Source organism: Peromyscus maniculatus, chromosome 6 (assembly GCF_049852395.1).
Source record: "Peromyscus maniculatus bairdii isolate BWxNUB_F1_BW_parent chromosome 6, HU_Pman_BW_mat_3.1, whole genome shotgun sequence".
Classification (NCBI taxonomy): domain Eukaryota; kingdom Metazoa; phylum Chordata; class Mammalia; order Rodentia; family Cricetidae; genus Peromyscus; species Peromyscus maniculatus.
In genome coordinates, this window is record NC_134857.1 from 71,185,652 (window position 1) to 71,206,779 (window position 21,128).

Here is a 21,128-nt window from a genome sequence, read left to right on the forward strand (position 1 = left end):
AATCAGAGTAATTTGACATACAGACCATCCTACAGTACTTCCCCTTTTCTTTTCTTTTCTTTCTTTTTTTTCTTTTTTTTTTTTTTAAAGAGGTAGGTTTTAACTTTTACACATCTCCAAAGCCAGCTTGGTATATTTGGGAATTTGGGCGTATCTTCTCTTACTACTTCCTGCTGGAGGGGGGCGCTGTATCTTATGGGGACACAAAGAAAATTTTAGAATTATGGAGTAGTCCGTGAGGGTGTATCATCTGAGCCAGTTGCCTTGAAACGGTTCTGGATGTTGGATCATCTGGGCCTTGGTGTCATCAGAGACCTTTCAGGGGGTCTTGGCTGGTCAAATCTGATGTATCTTAATCTGGAACAAATCCATAGCCTCTGGCTTTCTGTGGAAACAAAATCAGAGCCTTCTTTCCAAAGCAACATATCCTTACATCCAAATTTTGAAGTCAAGGTACCTTTAAAATATACATTTTGGCATAACTCAACAGCTTTTGCAATCAAATGTTTTTCTTCAGTTACGAATATCAAAGAGAACATAATCCAGATTCTCTGTGTGGTAGCCATCTTTACGTGGCTTATTTTTTTTATATTAGCTTGAGTCTATTGTTTTAAACTGCAGCATTCTAAGACTGAAACAGCGCTGGCGCTGTGGCTGCTGGCTCCGCCCACTTCAGCTTCCCAACATGGTGGTGGTATGTTTTCTGCCAGCTCTGGGAGCCATCAACTCTCAGAAATAGTGGGTCTATGCTTCTATCAAAGCAGCGTGTAGCCCAGAAACCTCTTTTTTTGTTCTGTACTAGCAAAGGCTAAATCCACCAGGCAGCTTAATGTGCCACTTGCAGAGGCCTCATTCCTGCCATACTGCAGGTCAAGCGCACACGCCAGGAACCCGCCATAGTAGCTCAAACATGCAGGCTGCCACTAACTTAAAAGAAACAACTAGGAACTTTTTTTAGCTCCATTTTAGAATCTTTTTACTCAGGTTTTAGGTGGAAACGCTTGCCAACACGTTGGGCGCTCACTCAGACCCAACCAAGTAAACACAGAGAATTATTTTGCTTACAGACTGTATGGCCGTGGCAGGCTTCTTGCTAACTGTTCTCACAGCTTAAATTAATCCATTTCCATAAATCTATACCTTGCCATGTGGCTTGTGGCTTACCGGTGTCTTCACATGCTGCTTGTCATGGCGGAGGCTGTCAGTGACTCCTTCTGCCTTCCTGTTCTTTTCTCCTCTCTGTTAGTCCCACCCATACTTCCTGCCTAGTCACTGGCCAATCAGTGTTTTATTTATTGACCAATCAGAGTAATTTGACATACAGACCATCCTATAGCACTAAAAACATAATCCTAGAATGGACTTAACAGGAGGAACAACAATAATTTTATAGAGAGTTTAAATAAAAAAAAATCCAGGATAGAGAAGCTATAAATCTTGGCAGCTGCCTGGAGGAGGAAGATCAAGCAGAGAAAGAGAAAAAGCCATGAGCTAAGCCAACCTGGAGCTCAGCAACTTGGCAGAGAAGCAGTCACATGGTAGAGAGGGGAACATTAGGGGAAGAGTGAAAAACCCAAAGTACTGTAGAAAGCACACTTAGGCTTTGACCAACAGCCGGGAAGGCAAAAACAAACAACCCAATGGCAGCTGGTATGGGTGGATCCTCTGGGAAGGAGCAGCATGCTATTTCACTAAAGGGGTGATTGTTTCTCCTCTCTCTTTAGCACAGCTTAAGGTGAACCCACATTTGTGAGGGGAGATCAATCTGCCCAACTGGACTGACTCTTAGGTGTAGGAGACAATGGTATGTCTCTACCTCGAGTGCTATTCTTTTTGGCTAGGAGGCAGCAGCTTTTCCTTGCTTGGCCTTTAGTGCTACTGTAACTCTTTCCAAGGAGTTTTTTCCCCTGGAACAATCTTTCTGCATAAGGCCATTTTCTTAGGGTCTCTGAAGGCTGCCCTGCCTGCTGGAAGCTGAGAGGCTCTGTATCCCCTGTGAAGATGCTGGTGTCTCACTGTCATGTGGCACTTCCTCTATGAGGATCTACAGTTCTGGAAGACCAGGTTTCAGACCATGAAACCTGCTCAGGGATGACATAATTAGGCCCTGGGGCAGAAGTGGGTGAGAACTGTTTCCTTTCATGGGTCATAGTGTGATGCTGACGGTGGGTGTAGAGAGAGGGCAGGTGATGTGCGTACATAGGTCACAGGGTCAGAATTAGGCGCAGAGAACTTCCTCCTGGGAATGTGGCTTTCTATTTCTTTCCTTCCATCCTGGCTCTGTAGGTGTCCTTGGTAGGAAGGCATTTGTAGTAGTAGTTGGTAAATGACCTTAATTGATAGCTTTCAGATTTGTGGAGCAGATTGCTATTGGCAAGAAGTTCATTGATGTCAGAAATAGCCACCTGGCACTCAGGCCCCAGTCAGCCAGGCCTGTTGAAGGCTGAGCAGAAGAAAGAGGTCAGGGAGGATGTGGCAATTGGGACCTTTCCCAGGGAGGAGGAACCTGGGCTTATTCACAGGGCGGGTGCCTGTGCTCTCAACCCATCTAGTCTCACCTGAGTTCCGTTCGGGGCTCTGAACTGAGTTGACTCTGAGTCCCAGACCTCTGTTCTCCATCTTTTTTGGGGTCCCTCTCTTCCTAGAGCCTGAGTGCTCCTTTCCTAGGGACTGGGGGTCCTCTAGAGCCAGGGAAAGCAGGAAGAGACACCTGCTAGAGGAGGTACAAGACCTGGAAACCAAGACTGGAGGAGGGAACTTCCGACAATGAGTGGTGAGCTGGCGGTACTCTGACCTGTCTAGCTGGAACAGTAAAGAGTAACCAGGTAATTCTACTCTGTTTTGTGTGAGAACATGGTGGCATGTAGATAGTATGTGTTCCCCCTTTCCTCTCCTCTTTGTGTGTGTGCATGCTCATTTGCAATGGGTACATACTTGTGTGTATGCATGTGGAAGCCAGAGCTCGGTGGTGGGTCTTTGTTGACTGCTTTCCACCTTACTTTATGAGACAGGGTCTCTCAGTGGACAAGCTGGTAGGTTTGGCAAGCCTGGCGGGACAGTGAGCTCCAGAGATCTGCCTGTCTCCACCTCCCAGTATTGGAATTACAGATTTGCCCCACCACTCTCACACTCAGCTATTTTTTCAAATGGCTGCTGGAAATTTCAGCATCATTTAGCAACTGAGCCATTCCCCAGTTTCAGTTGTTTCAAAGTTTGAGTGTGATCTTTAAAACCATCTCCAGAAGGGACTATGCTGGGAATGTCTTTCTGTATGCTGTGAATGTATTGCTCTGATTGATGGATAAATAAAACGCTGATTGGTCAGTAGCCAGGCAGGAAGTATAGTATAGGCGGGATAAGCAGAGAGGAGAATTCTGGGAAGTGGAAGGCTGAGTCAGGGGACGCTGCCAGCCGCTGCTGCCATGAGAAGTAAGATGTAAAGGTACCGGTAAGCCACGAGCCACATGGCAAGATATAGATTTATAGAAACGGGTTAATTTAAGATGTAAGAACTAGATAGCAAGAAGCCTGCTATGGCCATACAGTTTATAAGTAATATGTCTCTGTGTTTACTTGGGTCTGAGTGGGTGTAGGACCTGAGTGGACACAAAAAAACTCCAACTACAGTACTAGACTCTATCAAAACAGTCTTAAGGTCAGGTGTTCTCTTCCCCACAATCAGATCTTGTTTCTCCCAACTCCCACACCCTGCTTACCTCACATGGTCTTATCCCTAGCTGGAAAGGGAATGTCTGCATTAGACCCTTCCATGTGAACTTGAGTTTCTTAGACCAGTTTTAGACTTTGTTCCTGTATATATAGAGTTGGGGGGGGTGGTGGATTATTTAAGACTTTATGCAGAAACTGCGCAAGTATCTACATAAACCACACACACAGTAGGCACCAGTGAATAGAGTTGCTAGGTATCTGTACTGGATGTGTACCAGCTGTGTACAGGGCACTCAGAGGAGCCCTAGCCAGGTGCTGGCCCTCAGGAGGCCACAGCAAGGCAGCAGGTAGACAGGTGACATGTCATTGGCAACTAGCACAGTCATGTTAACTGTCAGTATCCCTCCCAGAGCTGCTGATCATACTTTGTGTCGGTGTCCTGGGACCACCCGAGGATGCTTCCCTGGCCTCTTGTCGTCTCTGCCCTGATTCTCCCAGTATGGGGTAAGTTTTCTTTCTCTGGATCAAATGGGTGCTCTTCCCTGGCATGCAAGAAGAGCTTTATGGCACCTATAGACCTGGGGACAACTCTTTACCCTACCTCAAGTAGTAGCTTTCATGAAATGGTTAAGTCTTTAAATCTTAAGTTTCTCTATCTGAAGATTGAGAAAAGGTTGCTTCTCTCTTCAATTTGAGGATTTAGCGAGGTAACACACATGACTGACTTAGCACTTGGCAGTAAGAACCAGTAAGTGGGAGCAATGGTTATATCTGTGTCAATATGATACCAACCAGCATTTTAACTAACTTAGATTTGTGCCTGTCAACAAAACAATGTTCCTTTGGAGAAATAATGTAAATCAGTGTCCGGTGACCTCCTCACAGTCCTTCAAGTATGAGCAAAGGCTTGACCGATGTCCCAGCACTGACTCATGAAAGGCAATTCTAACTATTTCTTCTTATTGCATCTGATACACAAAATGTACACAAAAGAGAACATTGTGGTTTTGAGGTGCCTGAATACATTTCCAGGTTGTTTTTGCCAATTGCATGTTTGGATATGGCTCATAATTGTTCAATATGTCTGACTCCCTACCTGTAGCAATGCACTATCATCCTGGGGATTACCTGAAGACAGTATTAGAGAAAACCATGTCACCAACTGTTAGAGGTAGTTCCCTGGTCAGCACAGGGGGGCTTGATGGAAGAGGACCGGGGACTCTGGGAGGCAGAGAGGTAGTGGAGAGGGGCAGCTGTTTCTGACTGGAGCTCTGTTATCCCACTATTATCAAAGGGTTCTGGAACTCTTTGAAGACAGATGAAAGCAGGGATGTTCTTTTGCAGGTGTTTTCTCCTGGGAAAAAACACAAGCTAAACAGATGTCAGAAGGACTGCAGCAACTGCTTGGCAGCATCTCCCAGTTCCTGGAGAAAGGCAAACTGGGCCGTGATGGTGAGGAGGCTTAGCGATCTGCCAGTGATCTCATGTGACCAGAATGCATCTCAGGTCTGCACAGCCAGCTGGGACAGAGTAGATAGTATCAAATGTAGAGGGGCTCTGGTCAGCAGCTTAAGTGTATTTTTATAGGTTTTTGGGGTATAGGGATGATATCAAAAGGGAGAAACAGATTATGCAGGGTAGAGACCCAATCCTTGAGTTCAGTGGCTCAGAAAGTGAAGGGCAGATGAAGATTCTGCCTAGTGAGAGCCCTGAGGCTGAGGAGGAGATGTGGCCCCATAAGGAGAGTGGAAGTCACAGAAGAAATTGTCAGTGAATGCACAGTGAGGCTACAAGAGCTGGGTGGGGACAAGTGGGCAGCATGGGTATATTTCCTAATGTAGTGCATTTATGGTGGAGAGTCCTGAGATGGGGGAGCAAAATATCCAGAGTACCTGGCCAGTTCAGCTGCCTTAGGAGTGAGAGTCTGCAAGGTGTACATATGGCAGTGAGGAGGGAGGTATGACCACCTGTGGATACCCCTCCTAGGGCATTTTCACCAGCACTGGGCAAAGTTCAGACCAACATGTGGCAAATGTAGGATGCACTGATTGACATACCCTCTCCTCACAGATGTCCTCGGCATGGTCTCTCGAGAGGAATGGGGGGCAAAAGCAATTGGCTGCAGCTCTAAACTGAGCAGACCAGTGAATATCCTTGTCATACACCATGTCCCTGGACTAGAGTGCCACAACCAGACTGTCTGTAGTCAGAAGCTTCAGGAACTACAGGCCTATCACAGCCGCAACAGCTGGTGTGATGTGGCGTACAAGTAAGTGGCTGAACCTGGATCTCCAGGCATGTGGTCAAAGCTGCTCTGCCAAGGTTCTCATAGTTCTTCCCTACCTGCTTTCCTCATTTCCTTGGCTCTAATTCTATAGGTTTTGTAATTCTATAGGTTTTGTAATAAATACAGTATTCAGAATCTTCATTAAATTCTGAGCATATCCTATGAAATTTAATGCCTCTGAGGCGCAGAAGACATAAAAACCAAGACATGAACTGCTCCTTTAAATGCTGCTGGAAACTCTTGGTTTGCCTGACACATCATAGTTTACAGAATTCTTCCTTATACCTGAGTGCTTCTGATCATCCACTAGTCTGAGTTGGGCAGAACAAGAGTCATTTTCTCAAGGTAGGGGAGGTTGTTTGAGTTCCTCAGTGCCACACACAAGTACGGTCATCGATCCTAAACTAGCCTGACCTGTCTCTGTCCAAGGTAGTCTTCATTGCATTGCAGGTATGAGCTCTTTTCTGACTGGGGCAATCATCCTATCTATGGCCCCAACAGCCAGTCTAGGAGACTCCTGTCTGACTTTGGCTAGTTGTCAGCAGTCTGGCTTCAGGTGCCCACAGCATCTCCACTTTCCCATACAAGGCTTTCTCCAATGCCTCTATGGTTCAGAGGAGTTAATGACCCCTGGGGGACAGGAGTTGGTGGGTAACTTCATCATCCCAGCTCTTCTGAAGGATGTCTCTAAAGCTGTGTATATAACTCTTCAGAAGGACAAGGCGGGTGAGCGGCAGCCAGGGTTCAGTGCTGAGTGCCTATTCTCAAGCTAGCTCAGGGGCGTAGGCTGTTGTTGGATTTCTTTCTTCATTGCTCCATCTCTTTGACTTCTGGGATCCCTCCCCAAACACATTGGCTGCCACTGTGTCCATGTCTCACATGCTGTGTTTCTGTAGGAAATTACTTGGCAGGGAGAAAAGAAGTGAGCAGCCCGTGTGGAGGTTATGTAGGCAGTGTACCTTCTGTAGGAGGTAGGAGAGCTGTTTTTAGGGATGTATGGAGTCCATAGAGACTAACACTGTGTGGCTAGGTCATCTATAGTTTCTGCAGATGTCCCAGATCCCCTCTTTCTTCTCAGTATTTAGGATGATTTATATACAAATTGGGTGTCTGGGCAAGGGAGGGTGGATGGGGTGTGGGTGTGGGTCCTTTTCAATGTTAAAGATGAAGATACATGACTTGTTATTTCTAGAGAAATCCATGTGGATACTTTTTGGTGAACCTGTTCTGTGCTCCTCTCCCTTCTGAGTTTGGGGAGGTAGTTCTGCCTCTCAGGAATGTGTGTCAGTCAGTGCCAGCCAGTAATTTGTGTTTCTCCTGCCCATAGTTTCCTGGTTGGGGATGATGGCAGAGTATATGAAGGTGTTGGCTGGAATGTCCAAGGCTCACACGATCAGGGCTACAACAACATCTCCTTAGGCATTGCCTTCTTTGGCGCCCAGGAAGGTAATGGCACCTCAGCTGACTGTCCTTCAAGGAGATCTCTGATGCCTTCTCTTGAAGCTCTGTTTCCCTCTCAGGCATCTCTTCAAAGCCAGTTTCTTGTGGCGTTTTCTTGGTTTCCAGAACACACAACACAATGCCCTTCTTCCTTCTGCTCTGGCTTCCTTCTCTGACTCTGCCACATTTCTTCCTCAGACTCCCAGGCTTCTCTAGGCGAACCTCCCCCTCCCTCTTCTCCCCAAGCTTCTGTCTGCCAGGTCCTTGCTCTGCTCTTCTTCAGGCTTTGCCCCCCTCCCATTAGTGACTGTCACACCTTCTCTCCAGGACTGACAGGTCTGTGGCTGTTGGCCAGGTGTCCCCTCTGTCTACCTCTCACTCCTAGATTTTCTATTCAGCCTCTGGAGTAGGTATTTTTCTCGCTGCTGTGACCAAACACCAGGAAGAATTTATTCCAGCACACAGTTTGAGGGGATAATTCATTGCAATGGGGGAGACATCATATGAGGGGCATGAAGTGGCTGGCCATATCGCATCTACTGTTAGGAACAGAAGGATGACGTTGGTGCTCACCCCATTTTCTCCTGTGTTCAGCCCAGAATTCCATTCCATGGAATGGTACTGTCTGAATTTAGAGTGGGTCATCCCACTTCAGTGAGCCCATTCAGGAAATATGTCCATAGGTTCGTCTCCTAGATCCGCTCAAGTTGACAGTTAATTCCATTAATTGTTTTCATACAATATATTTTAACTATGTTTCCCCCTCCTCCAACTCCTCCAAGACATCTCTACCTCCCTATCCATCCAACTTCATGTTCTCCCTCTCTCTCTTAAAAAAAGAAAAAAAAGTCTAAGCAAAACAAAATGGAACAAAAATCTCAAAGCAGGGTGGGACTCATGGAATTTGTTTTGTGTTGGGCTACTCCTGGAAGGTCACAGCCTCTGACATTCTTCCATTTTCTTCCAAGTCTGTTGATTCCAGTTCCCTGCATCCCACATCCTAACACACGGTCGGGAAGGACCATGCCTGTAGAGTCTGTGAGCTGATTTCTGTTAATGTATTTTGTATAGCTAGTTTCTCATTTCCTACTCAATGCCCTTTGGGACAGTCCAGGTAGACTCCATCATTCCCATTACTACAGTATGCAGCCCAAGTTTCAGAGAAGCCAAGAACCCAAAGACACACTGTGGGGAGGAGTCAGAACACGAGCCTGAATTTTCCATTTGCCACAGGAGGGTGGTTCCCGCCGAGTAGGGCCCTGAATGCCTGTTTAATTCACAGATTTATTGGTTGGTTTGGGATTTGAAGCATGTACTTTTTTGATTCCGAATTCTTCTTCATGAACAAGTGGGTCACCGATAGCATTTGATTCAGGGTTTTGTGCTGTGAAAGATGAGGGTGTGAGCAGGTGGAGCTTATTGGGCAGAACCACCCTAGAGCTCTCTTGTGGATTCAGTGTGGATATGTGAAGTCGGCACATCATTGGGAAGGGCTCCAACCTGAGGCCCTCAGAGCCCTGTTTTCACAGGCCCCTGATGCTCGGCCCTCTGACGTGAGGGATGAGCCTGTCCCCATTGTGTCCTCTAGCAGCTGTGTAGGTTTGTGGGGGGCACCTCAGCTTCTTCCCACTGTTCCCTGACACTAGGCTGGACAGGGGCTCCCTATAAATCACTCTCTTCCAGGCCACAGTCCCAGCCCTGCCGCTTTGTCAGCTATGAAGGGCCTGATTTCCTATGCTGTGAAGAAGGGCCACTTGTCACCCACGCACATCCAGCCACTTCTTGTGAAAAGTGAAAACTGCCTGGTCCCTCCACGGAAGGGGAGTCAGAAGAAAGGTGAGGCCTTCTCCCTTTCTGGTCCTTCCAGTCCTACATACCAGGATGGCAGCACTCCCGAATGTGACCTCATCAGGCTTTTCTCACGTCCTTCCCAGTAGCCATGTGGTCACCAGCCTTCTGAAATGCTGGTGCTGACCAACCTTGAACTCTCCAGGCCACCTCTTTCCCCATTAGCCGCAGTGACAGTGCCACAGCAGCATGAGTGGTGCCATGTGAACAGTCTGTCTGCAGTCATGTCACACCTGCTTCCTCAGCAAAAACTAGATCTAAGGAACAAGGTACAAGAACCCTTGAGTCATAGAGCTTCTGTGCAGAGGGGGAGAGAAAGGTCATGAGCAAATCAACAGACAACACTGGGATGAGCTGGATGGTGGTGGCACACGCTTTTAATGCCAGCACTCAGGAGGCAGAGGCAGATCTCTGAGTTCGAGGCCAGCCTGGTCTACAGAGTGAGTTCCAGGACAGCCAGGGCTATAGAGAGAATCCCTGTCTTGAAAAACCAAACAACAACAACAACCCCCCCAAACTAAGTATGTCATATGGTGGAAATCGTTAGAGAAGAAAATGCACATAGAAAAGGACAGGGTACACTTATGCACAGTTTTTAGTCACATGCTCTTATACAAGCACACATTTATAAATGCAGGAAGCAACACAAACTTGATGTTGTCACATTGACTTTAAAGGAGGAATTTAAAAACAATTCAGACAATAAGTTTGATGCTGCTTTGTGTTAACAAGCCACGGTATCAAAACCAGTGAGTTTTTATATTTATTTTATTGTTTTATACGTATGAGTGTTTTGCATGGACATATATATGTGTACCACATGTGAGCCTGGTGCCCATAGAAGACAGATGAGGTCATCAGATCCCCCTGGAACTGGAATTACAGATGATTGTGAGTCATCATGTGAGTGCTGGAAATTGAACCCAGTCCTCTGCAAGAGCAACAAGTACCCTTAACCACAGAGCCAATGGAATCAGTTTGGCTTCTGCCTCGAGACTGCTGCCATCTGTCCATATTGAGGATTGCTTTATATAGGCAGAATCTTATGGGTTTTAAGTGTCTGTCCAATGGACTTCCAGAATAAAGCTTCTGTGTTTGCTGCTTGAATTGTACACTCTAGAGTACCACAGGTGGGATTGGGAGGGGCTTTGAGTGGTTGGGAAATCTCAACATGCTGAGGATCAGAGCAGCCTTCAGTAGTCATGTGGTGGGCACGGTGTGTGTAACAAATCCTTTATGTTTTGTCATTTGTTTTTGTTGTTTCACCCTACAACAGCTTGCCCCCACATTGTTCCACGGTCTGCTTGGGGTGCAAGAGAGTCCCACTGCCCCAAGATGACTCTCCCTGCAAAGTATGTCATCATCCTTCACACTGCTGGGAGAACCTGCAGCCAGTACAATGAGTGCCGCCTGCTGGTCCGAGATCTCCAGTCCTGGTTCATGGACAGGCTAAACGCAAGTGACATTGGGTATAAGTAAGTGATCCCAGGGATAGGGACTGTTTTCCTTTGGTTAGAGAATCTGAATCTTTCAACAGGAGGGGAAAAGGAGTTAATGTTGATGGATATTCCCTATATGAAAGACCTATGGATACTTAGGTTGGCTTTTGACCCAATCCAGGGTGCTCTTATTTAGGGGACAGATAAGGGACAGTCACAGCCCCAAGCATGTTCTCAAAATGTGTGCCTATTAAAGGCAGCATACGGATATTATGGTGCTTGGCTTGCTCCTTCTGGTGTTATTTTGGCAGTCCTTCACATTTAAGACTCCAAACACTCAGAAGGAGAGTCTTTCCTATATGGAGAGTCTGGATGACATCCATTAATTTCAGTGCCAAGGTCTGCAATTTTATAATAAGAATGTGTTATCTAGGGGGCAGACGTTTTTTCCTCCCCCTACATTTCTTCCCCCATCCTCTCCCTGTGTCTGTCTGTCTGTCTTTCTCCTCACACCTTTCTTTTTCTCCTCTTTCCCTGTTCCCTTCCTCCCCCTTCCCTCTCTTCCTTCTTATTTAGTGTAATCTAAATGAACGTCAAAATTCCGTGCCTGAGTTTTGTTGGTCAAGAATACTTACGTTGAAAGACAGTAACTTACGACTGGCCCACATAGAAAACAAAATGTCCTGCAAAACAGGCAAAAACACCAGAGGATGTTTCCAGAGTTTGAGGGTAAGACTCTGGAATACCTCATTCATTTCTCCCCACAATCAAACTGAAGTGGAAGCCTAAGTATAAGCTACCACAAACTCATATGGTGTGTTTGTATGTGCTAATAAAAAGAGCTGCTATCCTAGGGATGTTCGTGGATTAGCTTCTGGAGCTGAGTTTTCGTCTTGACTGTTGCCGCCAGGCACCGGTGTGCAGTGTGCTTGCCTCAGTTGGATTTGTCACTTGGTATATTCTTCTAAGGTGACTGATCTTCTCTGTCTCCATTTCAGTGAAGCTCTTTAGAGATGGGAGAAAATATTACCTCTAGTCAGCTATTAGGACCCGTCAAATGATTGCAAGGCCCTGCTATTCAGGATAATCCGATGGTGTTCTCCTTAATTACAATGGAGATGTGCATATCAAATATGAATTTGGGAATCTCATTCTGAGGATGACAGTTTCTCTTTCCTACTTAGGCTCTAGAAGGCAGTTACCTTTTCCTAGGCTACTGATTTATATTGTGCATCCTATCATCCATCATTCTGGAGAGGGTCTGAACTCAGGACCAAACATTCACTTCTCACACATTACAGTTCTAGGCCATGCTCTGAGGATGCTTCTTGTGGGAGCATGCATGGGTGGCTCTTACCCTCTTACACACAGTGTCTCTGAGGAGTTGAGACATTGACGATGATCACATAAATGCCAACATTGGATGTGGTGAGAGGTGAGGCTGGGAGGTGGAAGAGCCATGTCCTGAAGAATGATGTATCTTCAGCTGGGGAGTTTGGGTTCTGTGCAAAGAACTAAGAGTAGGATTGTACCCGATAGGATTTGCATTTCTGAAAGAAGCTTTGGGAACAGATTAGTGAGGGTGAACTCGACAGCAGTGAGATTTGAAGATTTGGCAATTCAGGCAAGGCAAGATGTTGACAGGGGTAAGAGGGAACAGATGTCACAGGGAGAAGTGGAGCCATTCAAGAGTCCAGGAAAGTGAGTGGCTAATGCCTAAGGTGCAGGACTATGTCAGGGAGGTGGCTGGGAGACACCTGCAACAAGCCTGGCTGGCAAGTGGATGAGGTGAATGGGCTGAGGCCTGGGTTTGGAGCCAGCAGATACTAACCTTCCCTACAGTGCTATCCTAGAGAAGAAGAGGTGGGAGGTGGCTCCAACTGTGAGTTGTGCACTTCCATGGATGATGAAGAAACAAGACAATGGATAGTTTAATTCTGAGAGTGTGTAGAGTGAGGAGGAAGAGGCACAGGAGAGCACCCCAATAAGCACACCCTTGAGGAGGCTGAGCTCAGAGGCCCATCTGCCAGACAGGAGGGTGAGTGGACCATCCCAAGTGGAGGTCCCGAGAAGAAGTTGTCTGGAGAAGGAAGAGAGGTTGACAGGTTCAACTTCATGGAAACTGATGGTTAGACATTTGGGAAATCAGGGTGAGTTGCTAAGTCATTTATATTCTAAAAGCAGCTACTGTGACAATTTACTCCAGCAGAAATCTGCAAATGTTTTAAGTCTGGGTCCCTCTAGAGCCCCATTCCTCCAGATTTATTCATTAGCATACCACTCACAAAGACTCTGTCTTTCTTGTAACTTGGGGCTTAGTTTAGTAAAGAATGAATGAATGGATGAAGGAAGGAGAGTGTCAGTCCCTGAGTGCTTCTCTTTCATGCTAATCTCCATCTCTCTTGTGGTTTTCCAGCTTCCTCGTGGGCCAGGATGGTGGTGTTTATGAAGGGGTGGGCTGGAATCACCAAGGATCCCGCACTGATGGGTACAATGACATTGCTTTGAGCATCACCTTCATGGGTGTCTTCACAGGTAAGTGGAAGCTTTGGGTAGCTGTGATCCTTGTGTGATGTTTGAGGAGAGTGTCTGATTTGGACAGAAAGACATCAGACTCAGACATCATTTAAACCATCACATGCTGAAACTTTGTATTTATATGAGTGTGGCTAGAGGTGACCCTCAGATCCTAGAGAGAGTAGGTACTCTTAAATTACTTTTTACACACACAGACAAATCTCTCTCTTCCTCCCTCCCTCCCTCCTTCCCACCCTCCCTTCTTTCTGCCTTCCCTCCCCCTTCCCTCCCCCTTCCCTCCCTCTCCCTTTCTCTGCTACAATGAATGGGTGAAATAAGGAAAAATGCCTTTGTGAGTAATTTGAGGTTCTCTTTGTAACTTATCTGATTTTGGTACCCATGGTTACAACTCTAGACTGCTCGGCCTTATAAACAAGGCAGAGATTTCGGGATTTGTTTTGATTACACTGAAAATGTTCATTTACTCAGAGCTTCTGACTAGAGCTAGGTGTTGTTATTGAATCTCTGAAAAGGTGACATGCTGTCCCTGCTAGTCCTTCTGGCTGGTTTGTAAATGAGCATCAGATGGGGGTCAGGGCAAGTGAGAGGATGCTGAGCGCTGAATCTATGGGGAAGGCCAGTAAACCTCACTGCTCCTGATGGTCTGGATAATTCATTGTCACAGATCCATCCGTGCTTTGGAGGGTGGTTGGCACTATCTTCACCTTCTCCCAACTAGACAATAAGAATGTCCTTTCTTCTTCCAATTTGGTCAACCAAGAATATCTCTGGGCACTGCCAAATGTTCCTTAGGGGACTAAAATGTCTCCACTAGAGAACTATCATGGCAAATTTCTGCAGTAGGAAAATCTTCAGAGTTCTTCAGATCTATATTTATAATTCCAGTAATTCAGAGTCAGGACACCTTTTGAGCTGAGACATGTGAAATCTTGATCTGGCATTCTCTCTTTCTATAGAGTGACTGCCAACAGTCAAATATGTGACTTTAGTGGTAGGCTGGGTAGGTTTGAGATCATGTTCTGCCCTGGTCTGGGCACCTTAGGATCCTACAAACCATGGTCTGGATGTGTTTTGCAGGTTCCTCACCCAATGCAGCTGCTCTGGAAGCAGCCCAGGACCTGATCCAGTGTGCTGTGGACAAGGAGTACCTGGCCCCCAACTACCTGCTAATGGGCCACAGTGATGTGTCTAATACTCTGTCCCCTGGACAGGCATTGTACAACATCATCAGGACATGGCCTCACTTCAAGCACTGAGGGAGGCCCTAGCCCATTCTGAGGATGCTCTTCCTCCTGCTGGGTGTCTGTCCTTACCTCCCACTTTGGATGAGCATCGCTGTCCTGTCATTTCAAAGCTTTACCTTGCTCATTTCCTGGGTTGGGACAACCATGTCTTCTCTTGGTGACATTCACCCCTGTTCCCCAAGTTTTGTAGGTACAGTCTTGAATCTTCTTTCCTGGGTACTTGCCTTCTCAGACAGGTGAGGCAATGGGCTGGTTCTTGCCATAACATCTATATCCCTAGTTATCTGCCCTTCTGCTTGGTACACAAGCAGCTGCGGTTTGTCTGGTGGCTTCCAGTGCTCATCCACAGCCCAGGCAGGGTGTCCTCCTCCTCTGTCACACATCTGCTTGTGCATATGTGAATGCTCCCTTTGTTTAAGGGTTTAGGTTTCTTGCAGGCATATCTATTCTGTTCTAGTTTGTGAAGTTTTCCCAGAGCAGCGGCTGAGTTTTCCTCACCATCAGGTAGCCTATGTCAGCTTCGTGATCCGTGTCTAAATGTAAGTAAATATTGTAGAAGTTTGTTGGAGAAATGGATGAACAAGTTAGAGGCCCAAGTCCTTTTCCAAAAGTTTGCCATCACCCCACTGTGGAGGCGCTGCGGTCCATTGACCCATTTTTCTATTATTCTCTGCACTGGTACTTCTTGGTTGGAGGCTTGGAGCTGACTATGTTGACTTGTCTATAACAGATGCCATGTCTCGAGAGCCCTGTGTGTGGTGGTAATCTAATTGTATTGAAATATTATTTTGATTTGTACTGAAATATTAATTTGATTGTATGTTAATAAATAAAGTTGTCTGGGGGTCAGAGCTATTAGAGCCATAGCAAGAGTGTGGCGGTGGTGGCACACGCCTTTAATCCCATAGATATCTGTGTGTTCAGGGTCAGAGCTATTAGAGCCATAGCAAGAGTGTGGCGGTGGTGGCACACGCCTTTAATCCCATAAGATCTCTGTGTGTTCAGGGATACAGCCAGCATTGGAGACATATGCCTTTAAGACCTAGGGGGCTGTACATTCAGACAGTGACGAGGCAGTCATGTGTTTGGGTTTACAACCAATGAGAAGGCAGAACAACATACTTTAAAAATACGAACCGACAGGAGGTAGGTCTCTTTTCGCGAAGCTGGGACAGCAGGAGGAAGGGTGAGATTTTAGCTCTGAGCTCTGACCTCTCGGCTTTCTCTTTTACATTGTTTCTGTGTTTCTTATTTAATAAGACGGTTGGTTACATCTACATCTGGCGCCCAACGTGACAAGAATCCATTAAAAACTGCTTGGCTTGGCGGCAGGTCCGCTTTCCCGCAAGGGCGGCAGGCGGCCCGCGGCGGCGGCGGCGGCGGCGGCGGCGGCAGCGGCGGCACACGGCGGCCGGCGGCGATCGGCTTCTTAGTCCGAGCTGCTGGCATCCTAGTCCGGGTAGCAACTTCTAGCCCGGGCCTAGGTCTGTGAGCAGCTTGCCTAAAGCCGGTGCTACAAACAACTCAGACCTGCCCTGCCGAACAGGGCCCTGCCTGTAAAGCCAATGCACGTGGTCGGAGCTTAAGGAAGCCAGACCCAAGCCTTGACTCGGCACAAGAGGGAACACGTGGCTGCATTTAAGCTTTAGCCGGCTACGCTTTCTTGTGCGTTCTCTCTTTTCTCTCTCTCTCTCTCTCTCTCTCTCTCTCTCTCTCTCTCTCTCTCTCTCTCTGGATTTACACCTGGGACACTAGGTGGCTGCTTTGAAAATCCCCTCGGATTTCTACTGTTCTACGCAGATTTGGTAAGTCATAATATATCAGATATTTTAAAGGAAACTATCTAAAAGAGAATTTTTTTCCACATTAAAAAACAAATGGGTTTTATGTGTACATTGGAAGAAAATTGGTTTTTGTTCGAAATTTTAGGCAGTCTGGCAATGGAACAACTATATAATATTAGTATTGGTGGAATTATGCACCTCATCACTATAATAATCCACATTTTAATATTTAAAAAGATAGTCAATTTAAGTGCCAGGATAACAGCGTTAGAAGAACTTGTTAAACCTGTAAAAATTCAGACAGAAGAAATTAACAGTGAAGTTGTTTCAAGTCGGGATCATAAGGTTGCAGAAAGAAAGCCTGTTTTCACAGAGTCACCCTTAATTTATCCTGTAACAGTACAGCAGATGCCTGATCAAATGGCTACACAAAATACTTGGGCTCCAATTGAAATGTTGGATTTAAAAAGGTTTAAGGAGGCAATAGTATCTTATGGCATGCATTCCCCATATGTAAAGCAAATGTTAAACACTTGGTCAACATATAATAGGATAGTACCACAGGACTGGCGGGACCTCGCACAAGGTGTTCTGGAACCCAGCCAGAGACTTCAATTTCTGACTTGGTTTAAGGAGGAGGCTAAAAACATAGAAAAACAATGGAGGGATAAAGGAGTACAAGTTTGCCAGGATCAGCTTATGGGCGAAGGCCAATATGCTTCAGCACAAGCACAATGTTTATATGATGTCCAAACCCTAATTTTATGTCGAACGGCAGCCTTGAATGCATGGGACAAAGTTGAGGAACCAGGAAAAAAATCTGAGTCATTTACAAAGGTGAAGCAAGGCCCAAAAGAGTCTTTTACAGATTTTTTACAAAGACTGGCTTCAGCAGTAAAGAGAACGGTCTCGGATTCAGAAGCTGGTAAGGCAATAATTGAATCTTTGGCCTTTGAGAATGCGAATGCAGCATGCAAAAGAATAATCAGGCCATTAAGGGCAAGATCTGCACCTATGGAAGATTGGATTAGAGAAACAATTAATGTTGAAGCTGATGAGCATGATGATACATGGGTAGGAGAAGTAATTTCAAAAGGTTTGAGGAGTGTTAGATGTTTTGGATGTGGAAAGCAAGGACATTTGAAAAGGGACTGTAGACAGGTCATTTCCAGAAACAATGTTTCTTCAAGGAACAATGGCAACAGAATGCCCCTTCCTTCTGGAGTATGCAGAAGGTGTGGTAAGGGAAAACACTGGACCAACGAATGTAGATCAACAAAGGACAGACAGGGTAATCCTTTGCCTCAGTCTTCGGGAAACTCCCAGAGGGGCCTCAGGCAGGCCCCCAGTGCAAATCCAGTTCAAACCTTTCCGGCAGCTATAGAGGAAATGCCTGCTCTGGAGAGCGATTAAATAACCAAATGCCTATTGGAATAAATCATGCTGGTCAGAATGATGAAACAGAGAGAATAGAAAATTCAGGAGAAAACATAAAGAAAATTTTTTGGCAAACTTCTATTAATGAACAAAGACCAAAATTAACGATAAAAATAAATGGTGTTTTGTTGTCTGGTCTGGTAGACACAGGTGCGGACGTTACCATAATTGCACCAGAATTTTGGCATCCAACTTGGCCTCTTCAGGAGGTAAACGTTCAACTGTTAGGAATTGGGACATTATCTCAGGTGAAACAGAGTGCAAGATGGCTCGAATGTATAGGTCCAGAAGGACAGAGAGGAAAATTAAAACCATATGTGGCTAACATAACTATGAACCTGTGGGGTCGAGACTTGTTGCAACAATGGAATACTCAGATTAACATCCCTCCAATCTCAGAAACAAATCATAAACTAGCACATGTTACTGAGAGAAATATTAGAAGATATTGTTCTAATGAGTGGTCACCAGCCATCCATATTATACAAGAACAGGGCACAATAACTGATGATCTTCCAAAGACACCAACAGCTCTACCTTTAAAATGGTTAACAGACAAGCCTGTATGGGTCCAGCAATGGCCTTTAACAACAGAGAAACTCCAGGCTTTAGAAGAGCTGGTAGAAGAACAGTTAAATGCTCAGCATATTGAAGAATCAACCAGCCCTTGGAATTCTCCTGTATTTGTTATTAAAAAGAAATCTGGTAAATGGAGAATGGTAACAGACCTTAGGGCAATTAACAAAGTAATTCAGCCAATGGGTTCTCTACAATCTGGGATGCCTTTGCCTACTCTGTTACCAAAAGGATGGCCTCTCATAGTTATTGATTTAAAAGACTGTTTCTTTTCAATACCCTTACAAGAAAAAGACAGAGAAAGATTTGCTTTTACAGTGCCTACTTATAATAATTCTCAACCGGTTAAAAGATTTCAATGGAGGGTCCTCCCACAGGGAATGTTGAATAGCCCAACTCTGTGCCAATATTTTGTACAACAGCCATTGGAAGTGATACGTAAAAAATTTCCTAAATCTATAATTTATCATTATATGGATGATATTTTACTAGCTGACTCAAATGCAGATACTTTAGAAATAATGTTTGAAGAAGTAAAGAAAATTTTGCCTCGCTGGGGATTACAAATTGCTCCGGAAAAGATACAAAGAGAAGATTCTATTAATTATTTAGGATATAAAATAGAGCTACAAAAAATTAGACCCCAAAAGGTGCAAATTCGGAGAGATAGACTACAGACTCTTAATGACTTTCAAAGATTATTTGGAGATATTTCTCATCTACGAACTATTGTTGGGGTAAAAAATGATGAACTGACTAATTTGTTCAAAACCTTAGAAGGTGACAAGGACTTAAATAGTCCAAGAGAATTATCACCTGAAGCTGAGAAAGAATTAGCATTGGTAGAAAAGAAAGTGCATGAAGGACACGTGAATCGTATTGATCCAAAGCTGGATTGCATTTTGGTTATCTTACCTTCTAGGCGTTCTCCTACTGGAATATTAATGCAGAGGGAAGATATTATATTGGAATGGATATTTTTACCAAATAAACCAAATAAAAAATTAAAAACTTATGTGGAAAAAATCTCTGACTTGATTTACAAAGGAAAAATGAGACTTCGTCAATTAGCAGGCATAGACCCAGCAGAAATTGTCGTACCATTAACTAAGGAGGACATTGAAAAATTATGGACAGAAAGTGAACCTTGGCAAAGAGCTTGCAGTAATTTTTTGGGAGAAATTAACAGCAAATATCCCAAAAGCAATAGAATTGATCTTATAAAGAGAGCTGAATGGATCTTGCCTCGAATTGTACGGCAAAAACCCATATCTGGAGTTCGTACATTTTATACAGATGCCAACAAAGAAGGAAAGGCAGGTTACAAATCAGAAAATTTAAGTAAAGTGGTTCAAAGTCCGTATAATTCAGTGCAAAAATCAGAATTGTATGCTATTCTGTTGGTATTAATGGATTTTTCAGAACCTCTCAACATAGTAACTGACTCTCAGTATGCTGAAAGAGTGGTGTTACATATTGAGACTGCAGAATTTATCCCTGATGCTTCAGAATTAACTTCACTATTTATTCAATTACAAGATACAATCAGGAAAAGGAATCATCCTTTATATATAACTCACATTCGATCCCATACTGGTCTGCCAGGCCCTCTAGCACAAGGCAATGAAGAGATTGATAAATTATTGATAGGAAATGTGCTGGAGGCCTCAGAATTTCATAAAAAACATCACGTTAATAGTAAAGGTTTAAAAAAGGATTTTTCCATAACCTGGCAACAAGCCAAAGAAATAATAAAGAAATGTCCTACTTGTTCCTTCTACAATCAGACGCCATTACCAGCAGGATGTAACCCAAAGGGTACTCAGAGAAATGAAATCTGGCAGATGGACGTGTTTCACTTTGCAGAATTTGGAAAATTGAAATATGTACACCACACTATCGATACTTATTCAGGATTTCAATGGGCAACTGCTTTGAGTTCTGAAAAAGCTGATTCTGTAATCACTCATTTGCTAGAAGTTATGGCCATCATGGGTATACCTGCACAAATCAAAACTGACAATGCTCCATCATATGTCTCTGTTAAAATGAAACAGTTTTTTGCTTATTACAATATAAAGCATATTACAGGCATACCACATAATCCTACAGGTCAAGCAGTTATAGAAAGATCAAACAGAACTCTAAAGGATATGCTAAATAAACAGACATGGGTAACAAAAACCCCCAGAAATAGACTGCATAATGCTCTTCTAACTTTGAATTTTCTGAATGCCAATGAGAAAGGAACAACAGCTGCAGAGAGACATTGGATAATAGAAAAAACTACAGAATTAAATCAGCCTATATACTTTAAGGATGTGCTGACCTCAGAATGGAAACCAGGGTATGTATTACATTGGGGACGTGGTTTTGCTTTTGTTTCTACAGGAGAAGATAAGCTGTGGGTACCATCAAAATTGATAAAGGTTCGATTTGAACAAGAGAGACCTCTTAATTAGAGGAGGTGATAGTTCATCAACCAGCATGAACATCCAATTTAAACTAACTTGTATCAATAACACATGCCTTTTCATTTAATCAGATAATAACTTGTCAAAAGGAAACATCCCCAAAATTAGTCTTGGGGAAAGGTTTTTGTTTTTGTCTTTTAGGAGAATGAAGGTTAAGGAATCTGAAGAACACTGGACAAATGAGACAACTGAAGAAAAGGGACAAATCATCTATCCCAAGAAACAGAGTGAAACGGTGTATGGGTATATATTATCTGAAAAAATTTTATGTCTTCCTAAATGTTTGTTTCTGCTTTTCTTTAAAGATTTAACACTATTGGTCTTCTAACAGTCCCAGTTCAATTAAAATTTAAAGCTGACTTTGGAGTTGGAGAATGGCTCTCTCCTTCTTT

General features: G+C 44.5%; 1 protein-coding gene across 1 annotated transcript; it reads left to right on the top strand.

The window, feature by feature from the left end:
- Positions 1-2,551: 2,551 nt before the first annotated feature.
- On the top strand, positions 2,552-15,213 carry Pglyrp4 (peptidoglycan recognition protein 4). Its single transcript, XM_006976225.2, has 9 exons — positions 2,552-2,825; positions 4,080-4,173; positions 5,014-5,121; positions 5,740-5,938; positions 7,284-7,402; positions 9,080-9,232; positions 10,521-10,719; positions 13,100-13,218; positions 14,299-15,213. The coding sequence occupies exons 2-9, from the start codon at positions 4,125-4,127 to the stop codon at positions 14,475-14,477; spliced, it is 1,125 nt and encodes a 374-aa protein (XP_006976287.1). The 5' UTR covers positions 2,552-2,825; positions 4,080-4,124; the 3' UTR covers positions 14,478-15,213.
- Positions 15,214-21,128: the final 5,915 nt, after the last annotated feature.